The 15,504-nt window shown below is 38.0% G+C and overlaps 1 protein-coding gene and 1 pseudogene across 4 annotated transcripts in view; both read right to left on the bottom strand.

Moving 5' to 3' along the window:
* Positions 1 to 15,504, bottom strand: part of COL14A1 (collagen type XIV alpha 1 chain) — a 179,148-nt gene that overhangs the window by 151,241 nt on the left and 12,403 nt on the right. For all 4 annotated transcript variants that reach the window (XM_070392050.1, XM_070392051.1, XM_070392049.1 and 1 more), the window contains exons 3-4: positions 9,100 to 9,216; positions 4,528 to 4,671 (exon numbers count right to left, since the gene is read on the bottom strand). In XM_070392050.1, the coding sequence (XP_070248151.1) occupies positions 4,528 to 4,671; positions 9,100 to 9,216 (261 nt within the window). The remainder of the gene's footprint in view (positions 1 to 4,527; positions 4,672 to 9,099; positions 9,217 to 15,504) is intronic.
* LOC138993542 (large ribosomal subunit protein uL15-like) lies at positions 6,659 to 7,088 on the bottom strand (annotated as a pseudogene).

Raw genomic sequence — 15,504 nt, forward strand, 5'->3', positions numbered from 1 at the left:
TCAGCAAATTTATTGGAGGATAGGCTATGCAGGGAAGCAGACTGGTGCAGCCACTGTGGAAAGCAGAATGGAGTTACCGCAAAAAATTAAAAATGGAACTGCCTTATGACCTAGCCATTCCACTTCTGGGAATATATCCAAAGAAACCTGAAGCACTGATTCAAAAGAATATAGGCACCCTTATGTTCATTGCAGCACTATTTACAATAGCTAAGATTTGGAAGCAGCCCAAGTGTCCATCAGTAGATGAATAAATAAAAAAAGGTGTGGTACATTTACACAATGGAATACTAGTTGGCCATAAAAAAGAGGGAAACCTTACGTTTTGCAATAGCATGGATAGACCTGAAGAGTATTATGCTAAGCAAAATAAGTCAGTCAGAGAAAGACAAATACCGTATGATTTCACTTATATTTGTAATCTAATGAACAAAATAAACTTACAAACAAACAAAATAGAAACAGACTCGTAGATACAGAGAACAGACAGTTGTCAGAGGGGAGAGGGGTGGCAGGGCTAGATGAAAAAGGTGATGGAGTTAAGCAAAAAATAAAAAACAACTCATAGACATAGACAACAGTATGGTAATTTCCAGACTTTGAAAGATAAGCAAGATTTTGCAGGCAGAGATAAGCAAAATGCCATTCTAAGTGGAGTGAGGGAGGTAGAAGAGGGCAATAGGGGAATTAATGGTGATAGAAGGAGACTTGACTTTGGGTGGTGAACACAAACCCACAATACAAATGATATACAAGTGATATATTAACAAAACAGTACAATTGAGCCCAGCCAGTATGGATCAGTGGTTGAGCATCGACCCATGAACCAAGAGGTCACGGGATCGATATCCGGTCAGGGTACATGCCTGGGTTGTGGGCTCCATCCCCTGTAGGGGCCATGCAGGAGACAGCCAATTGATGTTTCTCTCTCATTGTTGTTTCTATTTCTCTATCCCTCTCCCTCTCTCTCTAAAAAAAATCAATAAAATACAATATTATTGATAATATTCCCAAGTTATACATTATATTCCTGTGACTTATTTAATTTATAACTGGATGTTTGTACCTCTTAGTCTCCTTCACCTTTTCACACATCCCCCAATCCACTCCCCTCTGGCAACCACCAGTTTGTTCCCTGTATCTATGAGTCTGTTTCTGTTTTGTTTGTTCATTTGTGTTTTTTTAGATTGCACATATAAGTGAAGTCATATGGTATTTGACTTATTTCACTTAGCATTAAGTCCACCCATGTTGTCCAAACAGCAAGATTTCATTCTTTTATATGGCTGAGTAATATTTCAATGTGTGTGTGTGTGTGTGTGTGTGTGTATTTTCTTTATTCATTTATCTACCAATGGACACTTAGGTTGCTTCCATATCTTGCTATTATAAATAACAGTGCAATAAAGAGAGGGGTGCATATATCTTTTAGAATTAGTGTTTTTGTTATCTTCAGATAGATACCCAGATGTGGAACTGCTAGGTTATATGGAACACCCCATTCTTTAAATTCTTTTTTCCCTTGGGTTTTACAAAGGCATTATCCTCGGATTTTTTGCATTCCTCTGAACCCTCCTTAACATTCTCATTCTTTGGGTCTTTTTTCTGCTTCCATTCCTAAAACATGATATACTAAATTTGCCTTGCATCTCTGTATGCCCCACCTTCAATTTTATCATCTCACAAGTTTCTCACCCTTCTTAGGATAATTTCCAAATCTACATCTTCAATCCCACCCACACATAGGCCATGGTCTCCGATTGCTTAAATCCTCTGTAAAAAAAAAAAAAAAATCTGCAACTTTAATATGAGAAAAATTATGCTGAGCAGTGTGGAAAGTACAACTAGGTTTGAGAAAGAATAATTCCAAAGACTCAAGAAATGTTACTGGGAAAATGACATTTGAGCCAAACTTTGAAAGACAAGCAAGATTTTGCAGGCATAGATAAGCAAAATGCCACTGCAAAGAGGAAAACGGTGGCTGAAAAGAAAGTTTTCCAAAACAGGGTCATTGACAAGTCAATAAGTGAACAAGGAAAAATAACAGTCATTTGGACCACTAGGTCACATGTAACACATATGTCACACGAAACTTCTGTTTCCCTCACACAGGCGGGAAATCAGTAGAAAACAGACTATAAAGCTAAGTGGCATTAATCATAATAATAGCTACTGTGCGCCTTACTATGTGCTGAACTGAGCGAACCCACACGATAACAGGCACATGTCATCACCCCCATTCGCAGATGAGGACACTGAGGCTAGACGTGGTTGAATTGTTTGGTCAAATACACACACCAGACATGCCTTTTTGTTTTCAAAACAAAAGGACTATTTCTTAAGCTTCCCTGTCTCATAAGATGGATTTATAAAGAATTCCATTCCCTACACAATTCCAAACCTATATTCTCAGGATTTGTCTGGATCATCATTTTCCTGGATCCACCCATGAAAATTTTCCAGGGAAGGGAAAACAGGCTTTAGCTCCATCTCACAGGGAGCAAAAATGTAACTGAAATGCAAAATGGAAAAGGAAGCCATCCAACGAAGTTACTGTAACCTCATTCTTACAAACTATTATTTGGGAAGAACTAATCTCTCTATCCTGCCAATACAAACAACATAGCTAAAAAATATAAGCTTACATATAATTTATCCAACGAAGCAGTTAGACTGTTTCACTAAGATAATTTCAGCAGAGCTAAGTGAGCTGAAAACAAAGGCATATTCTTTTGAGTGTTTAGAGTAAATAGCTATTGGGAAACCTTTTAAAGGCCACCTGTGTTTCTTAGGCTGCCCAGTCAGTGAAATCAGTAATCACAATACCTTCAGACTATAGTAAAATGATCATTTCTCCTTGTCCCTTTTACTGCTTCTCACAAACTTGAAGACAAGTTATTTTGCTTATTCATGTAGGAATGTCAGAGGCCAGAAACTGAGGCACAGTGCCAATAAACTGAGACAGAAGGCTGTTTTATATTGAAAATGACATTAAAAACCTTTCTCTGGGCTTCCAGACAATGCAAATTACAAAACAATGTAACATTTCAAACGTTTGTATGCCCTGCTGACAGAAGGACTTACCAATCATCTTCGTTTAGAAGTTTTAAGAGGTAGCAGGTTAACAAAAGTTGTAGTTTTTTTTAATCTAAAAAACTCACAAAATATGTCTCATAAAACATTAATTAGAAGAGAAAGAAAAAAGGGAGAGATAGAAAATCAGATAAACACTGCTGCACACTCAGTTCTAGAACCCATGGCCTCCCAGATTTATGGATTTAGTCCCAGTGGCAAGATTTTAAAAGTTATTATTATGTAAATGATGGCAAGGATTTGCTTCAAAATAATATGGGGGGCCGGGGGGGGGGGGGGGTAACAGATGAAACAGGATTGGCCATGAATGGCTAATTGTTGAAATGAGTGTTGGATACTTAGGGGTTCATTGTACAATTCTGCTAATTTTTTTTAATGTTTAAAATTGTTCTTAATAATAAATTAGGTTCTTTTAAGAATCTATCTTAACAATGAAGTTACCCAGAAGGTTAACTAGGATGGGCCTCTTCCGTTTGCATTCATGATAACGCAAAGCTGTGACCTCAACATTTGAAAGGCCACCTCCAAGAAGAAGTTGGTGTAATCTTTAGTCACTAAAATATAAGGTCCATAGGGACAGGAATTTGTCATGTGCTAGTGCCCAGAATAGGGGCTTACACTTAGTAGACAAGCAATATATATTTTTTAAATTTAAAAAAAATGAATGAATGAATATCTCCTGAAAGGCAGAAGCATTAGGGCCTGTGTGAACAAGTTTTAAACTCAGTTTAAGGGAAAGCTTTCTAATGGAATGGTGCAGACACAGATTGGGCTGCCTCAGAGCTTTCTGCCCTATTCTAGAATGTCTCTGCATGCCCCACCCTTTCTCTGTTTGCACAACTTATTACTTAAGAACTAGTTCAAATATGAAGCCGTACTCTCTTCCCAGCCCATTACTGGGGCAGAGAGAGAACCACCCTTTATAGAGTCCTGAATCTCTCTCTCTAAGACTTACCATGTTGCATTTGTTCACAAATCTGTTTATCACGGGACCTAGCCAACATAAATGTCAACTGATTAGTTATTGGAAAGGATTAAATTCCCTGTTGTATATTTTGGTTTTGTACAGACTGGATTGGCACTTACTAGGGGTACTATAGAGGAGGTATATGCATCATCCATTCAGTCATTTGCTAAATATTTATTGAGCACCTATTCTATGCAAGGTAGATAAGATGTCTGGGGAAGCCTCAGCAGACATTGTCATGGATAGCACTTGAAAACTAAAACTTAAAGAATAGTGAATGGGTGAAGCAAGAGGCAGAAGAGTAATAGTGATAGAAGGAGCTCATGGAAGATTGTGCAGAATGTCTTTTAAGATCCCTTCAAATCTAAATAATTTATAATTTTAACCTGCTCCAATATTTACCAGAGACTCAAACTCAGAGCTGGGACAGATCCCATGGCAGCCCTTTAAGACCTGTAAATACGTACTTCTAAATTGACCTTGGGCTGGCTTGCTTTCTTTGTCTTTATTGTGTGCAATAAGTTGAACTGTGTAATTCTGGTCTGGCATAAGACCTTGAATTATTGCTTTTGTTGCAGTGTTCTGGAGATTCAGCTGATTGGTTTTTCCACCTATAATAAAACAGAAAGATAAATCAGTTCTAAAAAGTAGGTTAACTGTGTACATTAAGAGATTTTACTAACCATCAAGATTTTTAAAAGGGGAAGACATTTAAAAATATATATCATAGTATTATGTATGTGCATAGCATTTAATTTTAATATACTTTTTATTTTCATTTTCAGTTTTACTCTTTGCATGAGAAAACTTAAGCACAGGTTTCAGTTGTCTAAATTCAATAAAAACACATTCATAAAAACCTGTCATCATAACACCCTATTGCCTTTTTACACTAGGGGAAACCATAGTACCAGATTAGAAGACAGGAAGCCGTCAACATCAGATATACTCTTCAAGGAAAGAATTTCACTTAAAAGTGAAAGGGAAGATATGGGCAGACTGAATGTAATTATCTACGCTGGAATTTTTCCTATGGCCTTTCTAATGTGAGTCAAAGCATCCTTGAAGCACTCGCAATTTAATTACCTTAAATCTGAGCATCACTGGCTCAGGATGTTGAAGGAACCACTCATTACCTGGCTACTTAAAAAGCCTGGTTCATGAAAAGATTTCAAGCCCCCATTATCTCTCCATCAAATTAGACTGACATCTAAGGCTTTCCTAAAAATGCTATGGATTAAATACTCAATCTTCTATTCAAGATTTCAAATAGACCCTTCTTCTCTAATTTCTGGCAGCATTTACTATGTCTGAGAAAAGGGAAATTAATTTAAAGCATCTGCCCCTTTAGAAGTAGTAGCAAAAAAAAGAAGTAGCAGCAAAAAATAGCCTGAAATTTGCTGGCTTAATAAAACATAACACAGATTATGTTTTAATCATCTATAATAATAAAAGTGTAATATGCTAATCAGACTGGACAGCCGAACAACCTTCTGGACGTCCTTCCGGACGAAGCCATGGTGGTGGGGGCCAAGGCAGAGGCGATTAGGGACGATCAGGCAGACAGGTGAGTGGTTAGGGGCAATCAGGCAGGCAGGGAGAGGCAGTTAGGGGAGATCAGGCACACAGGCAGGCAAGCATTTAGGGGCAATCAGGCAGGCATGGATCGGGCCTAAACCAGCAGTCGGACATCCCCTGAGGGGTCCCAGATTGTGAGAGGGTGTAGGCCGGGCTGAGGGACACACCCCCACCCCATGCACAAATTTCAGTCTGCAGGTTTTTTTTTTGTTTGTTTTTGTTTTGTTTTTTTTTAATATATTTTATTGATTTTTTTACAGAGAGGAAGGAAGAGGGATAGAGAGCTAGAAACATCGATGAGAGAAACATTGATAAGCTGCCTCCTGCACACCCCCTACTGGGGGTGTGCCCACAACCAAGGTACATGCCCTTGACCGGAATCGAACCTGGGACCTTTCAGTCTGCAGGCCGACGCTCTATCCACTGAGCCAAACCGGTTACGGCCCATGCACAAATTTCATGCACAGGGCCTCTAGTATTCTAAAAATATTAATGACATTAAGTCTGAAATGCCATGCTACTATCATCCATGCCTCCTACTACACAAAGGCAGAACTGAGACTTTCTCTTGTCAAAACCCATTTTCTTAAATGCATTTGTGTCCGAGATGTTAAGTTTTGGTTTCATGAACTTCTATCAATCAAAACTCATCTACAAAAAAAAAAAATTATCTTAGAAAACTGTGCATTAGAATCCCTCTCTGAAAGGCATAGGATGTATTCTTTTAAAGGCTTTGAGAATCCTGTAATAAAAAAGCTTTAAACTCAGTTTAAAATATCACTCCTCAAATTTATTTGACCATTAAACTATTTGGTTCTATAATAGCTATTAGCATCCTGCAGGGTACTGTGGAATACACTTTGGGAGAAATTATTATAAAAATACTTGGAACATGTCTTGTAGTGCTAAAATGTATACAAACACTTTATGACTAGATGTACTTACTACCCTTTACTTTATTTAATTTAATTTTATTTTTTGTATTTGTGGACATTTTAATGAACTTCCCTCCATGTAGCTTCAAGCTACCAGGACACAGGCTCTACCAACACCCTGACTCTTCCTCTGCTAAAGAATTTGGCCTTCACAATGACAGGCTGCTTTGGGAGCTTTCCCTTCCCCAGAACTTTGTAGTAGCCCAATTGCACCACATCAATGATAGGAGCAGCTCCAGTCTTGCTTTTGGCAGCATTCCCCCGTGTCTGCTCACTGACCAGGGTCCAGAGTTTATCAAGGTTGACAGTTAGTTGGGCAGTAACTCTGGTTCCTCTTTAAGTGGTAATGCCTCATACCAACTTTCCCAAAGGAACCTGGCAAAGGTGATCCTGTGATGATGCAAGCCACCAGTATTACCTCAGCCCCCCGGCTGCTTCCTGTGCTTGCCAATGCGACCATGGCCATGGCTCATGTGGCCCTGAAATTTTCAGGTCTTCCTCAGTCTAGAAGGCATGTTGGTAGTCAAGATACAAGAGGGAGGCTCTTGCGAAGTCTCTCGAGGTAGGGCCTTGCTACCCTTTTTATTTATTCAATTTATTTTATGTTTGATCAAGGAGATACCAGAGTGTCAAGACTGTCTTATTCAATTGGGAAGGTCATTAGGTCACTGAGGAAAACAAACCCAGTATTCACAACGAAATAATTTGCTTTCATCCTCAACTTTTATTTTGTCACTGGAGGTGTGGGAGCAAGAGTTGGAGATCTTTTGTTCCTCAGTGGCACCTGCTTGGGGTGCTTCATAGTTTGGTATGATCAGCAATTAATCAGGAAAAGTTAACACACTGATGACCTGGATAAAAAATTTACCTTTCAAGATCGGACATGGGAAATTCTCAGCAGTACCACATATTAGCAATTAATATTTTGACCTTTAGAGTCATACTAATGTTTAAGAATCTCTTACACTGAAATTTCCCAGAATGGTTTAATTTAGAAAACAAGCTATATTTTTTTAAAGTCAGAGTTATTTCAAAATTGGGCTATGTTCCAAAAGGAAAACTCTGAACCAAACAGAGTTTGAGAAGAAAATATTGCTTTCTACAAATGAATCACTTTGTCAGCCCACACGGGCAAAGCTGCCATCTGGTAGCACTAAACCCAAAGTCATTCCAAGAAGCCTATGTATAATATTTGTTAATAAAAAGAAGGTTACTTTTTAGTCACACAGCAGGAAGCCAGGTATTTTATCTGCTTGTTGTTTTGAAATTTTAAACCCGCTCTCAGGTAAGAGGTCCAGGCTTACGAACAACAGACCATCTGTCTGCCTGATTAAATGAATTGGGCAAAGGTCTCCAACGGAAAAGTAGTCCACATCCACATAACCATCTTTATCACCAATAAAGGAAAAAATATTATGTTTATATAAATATACATTATACAAATATGTTATTATTGAGTATTTATTATGTACTATATGAAAATGGATCCTAGCCCTAGCTGGATTGGCTCAGTGGATAGAGCATCAGACTGCGGACTGAAAGGTCCCAGGTTCGATTCTGGTCAAGGGAACTTGCCCAGGTTGCGGGCTCGATCCCCAGTTGGGAATGTGCAGGAGGCAGCCAATCAACGATTCTCTTTCATCATTGATATTTCTATCTCTCTCTCCCTCTCCCTTCCTCTCTGAAATCAATAAAAATATATTGAAAAAGAAAACAGATCCTAGAAGAAATGAGAGCTGACAGAAATATGAAAGAGCATCTTTTACATAACTATTTTATCTTCATGATCAATAAATTTAACTTTGCTTTTCCTGCTTTAATTTATCACTTATTTTTATAATAACTACTTAGCTTATATAATTGTAATTTATAATTGCTGAATATATTCTATCAAGTTAATTAATCACAATGTACTCAGCCAGTCACAACTGTTGGCCATCAGATATAGGGTATTTCATTTTATTTTATTTTATTTCTGTCAATCCTTACCCGAGGACATTTTTTTTCCATTGACTTTTAGAGAGAGTGGAAGGGAGGGGGAAAGAGAGAAACACCAATATGAGAAAGACACATCGAATGGTTGCCTCCTGCTTGCACCACAACCCGGGCTGGGGATCCAGCCTGCAACCAAGGTACATGTCCTTGACCAGAACTGAATGAGAGACCCTTCATTCCAAGGGCCAATACTCTAACCACTGAGAAAAACTGTCTAGGGCCAGATGTATGGTATTTTTTTAAGTGTCCTTAGAACGAAAGTATTCACCCTATGTTGAAACAGACATGATAAGAATTTTTGATAGCCTGGAAATTTCACCTGAGGAGAACTAGGCGGGGTGGGGGCAATGGTCCTTCTTTGGACTTTGGGGATATTACTTTCTTAATTAGAAGGTAAGACGTCAAGCTCAAATATTAAATTAATAAAAAATATTTTCAGATGCCTTTAAAGCAACATTTAGCACTACACATTTTTAGTTACCTATGTGTACAGATTGCTATACTCTAGAAAACACAGTTGATAGTTTTTACCTGAGGCTGGAGTCACAAGAAGTTTGTATCCACCAAATTTCCCTCTTGGAGCCTTCCATGAAATCTGTATACTATCATGAGATAACACATTATATCTTAATCGTGTGGGTGGAGCCACTGTAAAGGAAAAACAAAAAATGATTAAATGTTGAAACATTTAAACCACCATTTAAGGTAAACTGCAAAGTCAACGTAATATATTCAAAGTACATAAGACTTCTTCTGCCTCAAAATGTGCTCTTTCGACAACCCCATTAATGAATTAATCCGTTTGCAAAACAACACAAACCTAAGAGCATTTGTTTCTTACTCAAGAGATGAGCATTTGTCAAACAGTACAGACCTCGTGACAAAGAATTATAATTTAGGGTTAGAATTCAATACTCTAATCTAGTTTAAAAATTGAAGCCAATCTTGTAAAATGCTTTCACTATGTTACAAGGATGATTTTTTCTTCTCGGAACATGTGAGCTGTGTTAGTCAACTAACTCTAGTAGGACCTGTTTTATGCCTTTAGGTTTTTCACTTTAGTAAGCCAATATTCGTTATAATGGGATCATTTAAGAAGACTGTTATGGACATATGATAGTCATGAGATCTTCATTTAAAACCACTTGATAGAAAAATTGTAAAGAACCAAGATTTTTTTTTAAAAAAGACCAAATACAAGATAATTATGTTTTATAAACTTTGATTTATCTTTCAAGTGTAGCTGATTTATACCTTTCAGAATGATACACAGCACAGCATATGGTCATGAATCATTCCAGTATATTTCATCTGTTCTGATAGCTCACAAAATGGGTAGGTCTATATCACATTTTGTGTAACTCTTTTGAACTTCAAAACATATTTTTTGAATGCAATATCAATGTTACAGAATTTCAAAAGAAAGTATATAATATCTACATTGGTTTGTCAAAAGAAAAAAAAGCTAACGCTTAACAAAAATTTAGCACTTATTACCCACTTTTATGCACAGCCTTTCTTTCTCACTTTAGGAAACAGAGTGTGGGGAAAGGAAGCAAACACTCTTCTTTTTTATTGAATTTATTAGGATGACATTGGTTAATAAAATTATTTAGATTTCAGGTGTACAATTCTGTATTATATCATCTATATATTGTATCATGTGTTCACCACCCCAAATCAAATCAGGTCTCCTTCCATCACCATTTATCCTTCCTTTACCTTCTTCTACCTCCCCTCACCCCCCTTTCTCACTGGTTATCACCATACTGTTGTCTGTGTTTATGAATTTTTATGGTTTTTTTGCTTAATCCCTTCATCTTTTTCACCCAGCCTTCCTACCCACTCCCATGACAGCAGGTATGCAGTTTGAACATTGGTGTGATTTCCAGTTCTGTCACTTATTAGATAACCTTGAGCCAGTGACTGTTTCTCCCAAAGCCTTATTTTTTGTAAGGTGACAGCAATACTTTCTGCCCATGATAGATGACATTAAACATGACAATGGACATAACACACTATAATAGGTGGTCAATAAATGTTGGCTTCCCTTCCTCATTACATCATCTAATGGGTAATCTCAGAAGTTCATTTAATCCTCACAAAAAATACATTGCTACCTCAATTTTATATACAAGGAAACCAACGAGAAGCAAAGAGACTTGCCCAAGTTCACATACTGGTGCATGACAATCTCTGACCACAGACAAAATGCTGTTTCTTTGGGAGGAGGTCCATATTAAGAAGTCACCCTTCACTGAGCTAGATGAATGGGTAATTCACTCCCCTACAAACTATCCGCTCATCTGAAAGCAGTAAGCACAGGAGGACACAAATTTAAGAGCACCATTCTCTTTCTCATTGGCCTTTTCGACCTCTCAGTAGAGAATGCCAGCCACGCAAAACAAGACATTAGCTTCCCATTCTCAATTTGACATGAATGGAAGAGTTTACATTTCTCTGGATTGTGGGGGAAATATGGATTCGTCATAAGAACAATGACTTTGAAATGGAAGAGGAAGGTGGTTAACGTGAACATTTGGATGAACAGAGAAACTATTATTTTGCTTAGTCTGAAACTTAGGGGGAAAAATCTATGTATAGAGAAGTTCTTACTATTTATGGAAGAAAATTAAAAGTAAAAATTTAGATAACATATCCAGTTTCTAAACCATATCTTTTCAGTGGGCCGATAGCCATCATGGGCCAAGCTTATTGCAAAGTTCTGCATGAACACACTGATGAAAGAAAGCTGGGGGGCCTGGGAGCCATCAGGTGGAAGAGGATAACTAGCAGGATGGAGGCTTCAGTCCAGGCCGTTCCAAGAGGGTCAACCAATTCTGTCAGCACCCCAGGTGTGCTGACATCTCAAGGAGGGCAAAGAAGTTAACAACATTCGGGCTTCCTAGGTTAAAGATTAGAAATCTTTATAGCCCTTTCTACCCAGGCTGCGGTTCTTTAAAGGTGATCTGAGTTTATAGCCTGTTGTTTATAGCTAACCTTCTGAACCTAATGAGAACATAATGAGGATAACCCTGACCATGCCCTGACACCAGAGCATGCTCGACAGCATGGATGGTGCTCCAAAACCCGGAATGGCGCTGGCTTCCACCGAACTAGTCAGGGAAATGGATTGGGAAGCAAAAGCTTCCTTAATATTCAAATCCATCAATATTCAACCCTTTAAACAATTTACAAATGATTCGTATGACTGCAGTCCCATTACAACTGCTAGCAAATAGCAATACAGCATTTTCTTTTATCAAGGGACCACATCTATTGCCTAAGTAAGCATAAATGCTCTCTAAATCATTAAAAGAAAATGTTGAGCCCTAGCTGGCTTGGCTCAGTGGATAGAGCGTCAGCCTGTGGACCGAAGCAGGGTCCCAGGTTTGATTCCAGTCAAGGGCATATACCTCAGTTGTAGACTTATTCCCCTTCTCCCCTCCCCGTTCGGGCCCTGGTCAGGGCTCACGCAGGAGGCAACCAATCGATGTGTTTCTCTCACATAGATGTTTTTCTGTCTTTCCCTCTCTCTTCCACTCTCCCTAAAACTCAATGGAAAAATATCCTTGGGCGAGGATTAACAAAATAAAAATAAAAATTATGAATAAATAGAAAATCTTAGACACAAAGTTCACATTTCCTTTATTTTTTTTGCCTTTAGGGGGAAACACTGAAAAGAAGAAATGCTAGTTAAGAAAGAAAGAAGCATGAGGTCAGACTTATGAACTTCACAGTTAGCTCCTTCTTCCCTGTATAGGAGGCACTGGGGCTCATTCCAAAGCCAGGGCAGCAAGATGGACAGCAACACTGTAAGTCCACTGGAGAAATAATTGTTCTTATCTCATGGAACAAAAATTTATGAATATTTAATACCAGACCCACGATTTTTCTTTTTGTGAGCACAAAGCTTCTATACATATACTTCAATTGCAGCAATAATTATAAATGCTTGCATGAACTTGACTCAAAGGCCTAAGCTTTTTAAAAAGACAAAAATCAAGTGTAAAGCTTGATGTCTGGCCCACACCAAGAACCAAGAGCAAGCCAACAAACTCATTCTTTGTATGGTGAAGTCAGACTTCCTGTGTGGGATTGGGCCAAATACAACATTTGTGAATATATGCACTTCATCCCAGAGCGGGTCTGAGGAGGAAGACCAAGGAGGGTCCATTGGATATCTTCTTCTCTAGGATTAGGCTTGTTACTTCCCTCTTTTTAAGAGGGAAGATTTTCTTTAAACCCCAAGAATTTCATTGCAATAATTCTCATAGAAGTGAAATCTTGTGGGCAAAAAGGGAACGTTTATGTGTTTACATTGAAGCTTCACTGTTAACCGGTACTTTGGAAATTTTATTTCATAATATGACTATTTATTAAAGGGCTACTAGTAATTCTCTGTCCTCCCTTCCTTTTTTTCTTTTCCTCCTTTCTTCCTACCTTTCTTTCCTCCTTCTTTCCTTCTTCCTTCCTTTTTTAATGTTAACTCAACTCAACTGAAATCTTGCTGTTTTGACAAGTGACAACCTATGCAAAGGTTTGCTTCCAATGAAATATTCTCATTGATTTCTTGAAACACCGTTTTTCACACAGGAACACTGAAATGCAGATCCTCTGTTCTCCACTCCCCATAATCACCTCCCTCTTCCTTTCCTAGCAGCACCTTGGTTTTCTTCCAAAAAACAACACTCCCTTTGCACTGCATGGGGCCCTGGCTATGCTATCAATCAGCCATCCTCCCCTGGCTCAGGGGTAGGAAGGAGGTCAGGCCGACTCGCCCAAGAATCTGTCCAAAGACCGAAGGATGGAAAATAGGTCCAGTCATTTCATTCCAAAGACATGCCCTAAAAAAAAAAAGGGTCACTACTTCTAGAAACTATATCCAGGATGTTCCCAGAATCCTATCCTTTTCAAAGTTTAATTTTATAACTTTAATTTTATGAGCTACTTCATTACCTACAGTAAGTACATTTTTTGCTTAAATTGGCCAGAGTAAGTTTCTTTTATTTGGCACCAAACATCCCTGACTGATAGAGATGGAGCAGAATGGGCACTGAGAGCATTTTCCCCTTCAAAACAGTGTAGGGTGCTATGTCAATGGAACAACATTATATTTATTAAGTAAAAGACCTTTAAGCAGCAGAGAAGTATTTGGCTAACTTTTCCAAGTGATCTAAAAACAACCTCATACAAACAATAACAACAAAAAACCTTAGTGTTGTTGTTGTTTTTTTAACCTCAGCCATTTTTTTTCAATTAGATGCATTGCCCAAATGTTCCATAAATAGAAAAATTAAAATTTGAGAGAAATTTACTGTGGGATATGCTACAGGGTTCTTTTATCTTGCTGAGGACCTCATATGTTATAATTTCATGATCCATTATAAAAATGCCGAAAACAGAAGTAAGGAAAATATTCTCAACTTCCAAACATGTTTGACTACTAATAACAGCAAATAACTTGTGTAAATATGTTAACACAGAGGTCTTTATAAAGTTAAATCTAGCCCCGATGCAAAGTCTCCAATTTTATGTGCTTTGAGGTTTTTAAATGACAGTTACTTTACCTTCAGCGGTTCCTTCTTGTAACCACCCAACATAAACATTGCTAGAACCAAGTACAGATTTACTGCGAAATTCTGAGAAAGTTTTGGTGCCACCATTCTGTCATGCTATCCTAGTACACATTTTTTGCCCCTGCAGCCAGCACAACATTATTTTTTCTGTGTTCCAGCTCATTTAACAACTTGTCCTAAAAAGAAGATGCTGGACTAACCCAAGTACCAACAGTTATTTGAGCCAATGTGGTTTCATGTTCTCTGGAGAGGGAAAGTACTTCATAAAGACTCACCTGAAGACACTAGATCAGTGGTTCTCAACCTTCTGGCCCTTTAAATACAGTTCCTCATGTTGTGACCCAACCATAAAATTATTTTCGTTGCTACTTCATAACTGTAATGTTGCTACTGTTATGAATCGTAATGTAAATATCTGATATGCAGGATGGTCTTAGGCGACCCCTGTGAAAGGGTCATTCGACCGCCAAAGGGGTCGTGACCCACAGGTTGAGAACCGCTGGTTTAGAGTGTGAGTTATCTAAGATTTCTATTATCACTTCTCTGATCGCCACAGCTGAAAACATTCTTTCACCATAAATAAGAATTTGTCTATCCAACGCATCCTTATGTGTTGCATGAAGTATGGGAAATATGGTCAGTAACTCCGGTGATTTAACACTGCTTGAGCATGCAAAGAGTCGAGTTCGTTCCTTTCCAAACAAGCGTGCCTCACTTTAAGGAACCAGGGTGTGGTTCTTGCGTTTGACTTCTTTTACAACCTTAAATTCCAAGCATAAGACATTAACACCCCTAAAACAACTTTAGCACAGTTAGACTTCATGGCTCAGCTGATGAATGACTATTTCCACATGTTTATTTAATAATGTCACTTTGAGTACTTATACATATTATGCACTTACTTTGGAGTTTAGCATACTTTTTCTGTAAAGGGCAAGACAATAAATATTTTAGGTTCTGTGGGCTTTACAGTGTGGGTCATGACTATTCAATTTTGTCACTGCAGTGTGAAAGCAGCCACAAGTATATATAAACAAATGCTGATTTTCAAAAAAAAAAAACAACACACACCTAATTTACAAAAGCAAGCAGTGGGCCAAAACAACTCCTGACATACTTTAGAAAATAAATGGAAATAAAAAAATAAAAGTGCAGATCCCAATAAAACAAATAACAGATTTCAAAAACTAAGTTCAATTAAAACAACGTTAGAAATGCTTACAATGGCCTATCAGCAGCCTCTGTCAGACCCTTAGTAACTTTCAGACTATGTCCTTGGTTTTGTTTGTTTTTTAAAAAGGAGAAATTCAGGACCAGGTATGAAGTGGTTGAAATATTTTGCAGAAACTCTAAGAAA

This window comes from Myotis yumanensis, unplaced genomic scaffold (assembly GCF_028538775.1).
Source record: "Myotis yumanensis isolate MYYU_CA2020_CCGP unplaced genomic scaffold, mMyoYum1.0.hap1 SCAF_15, whole genome shotgun sequence".
In the NCBI taxonomy this organism is placed as follows: Eukaryota; Metazoa; Chordata; class Mammalia; order Chiroptera; family Vespertilionidae; genus Myotis; species Myotis yumanensis.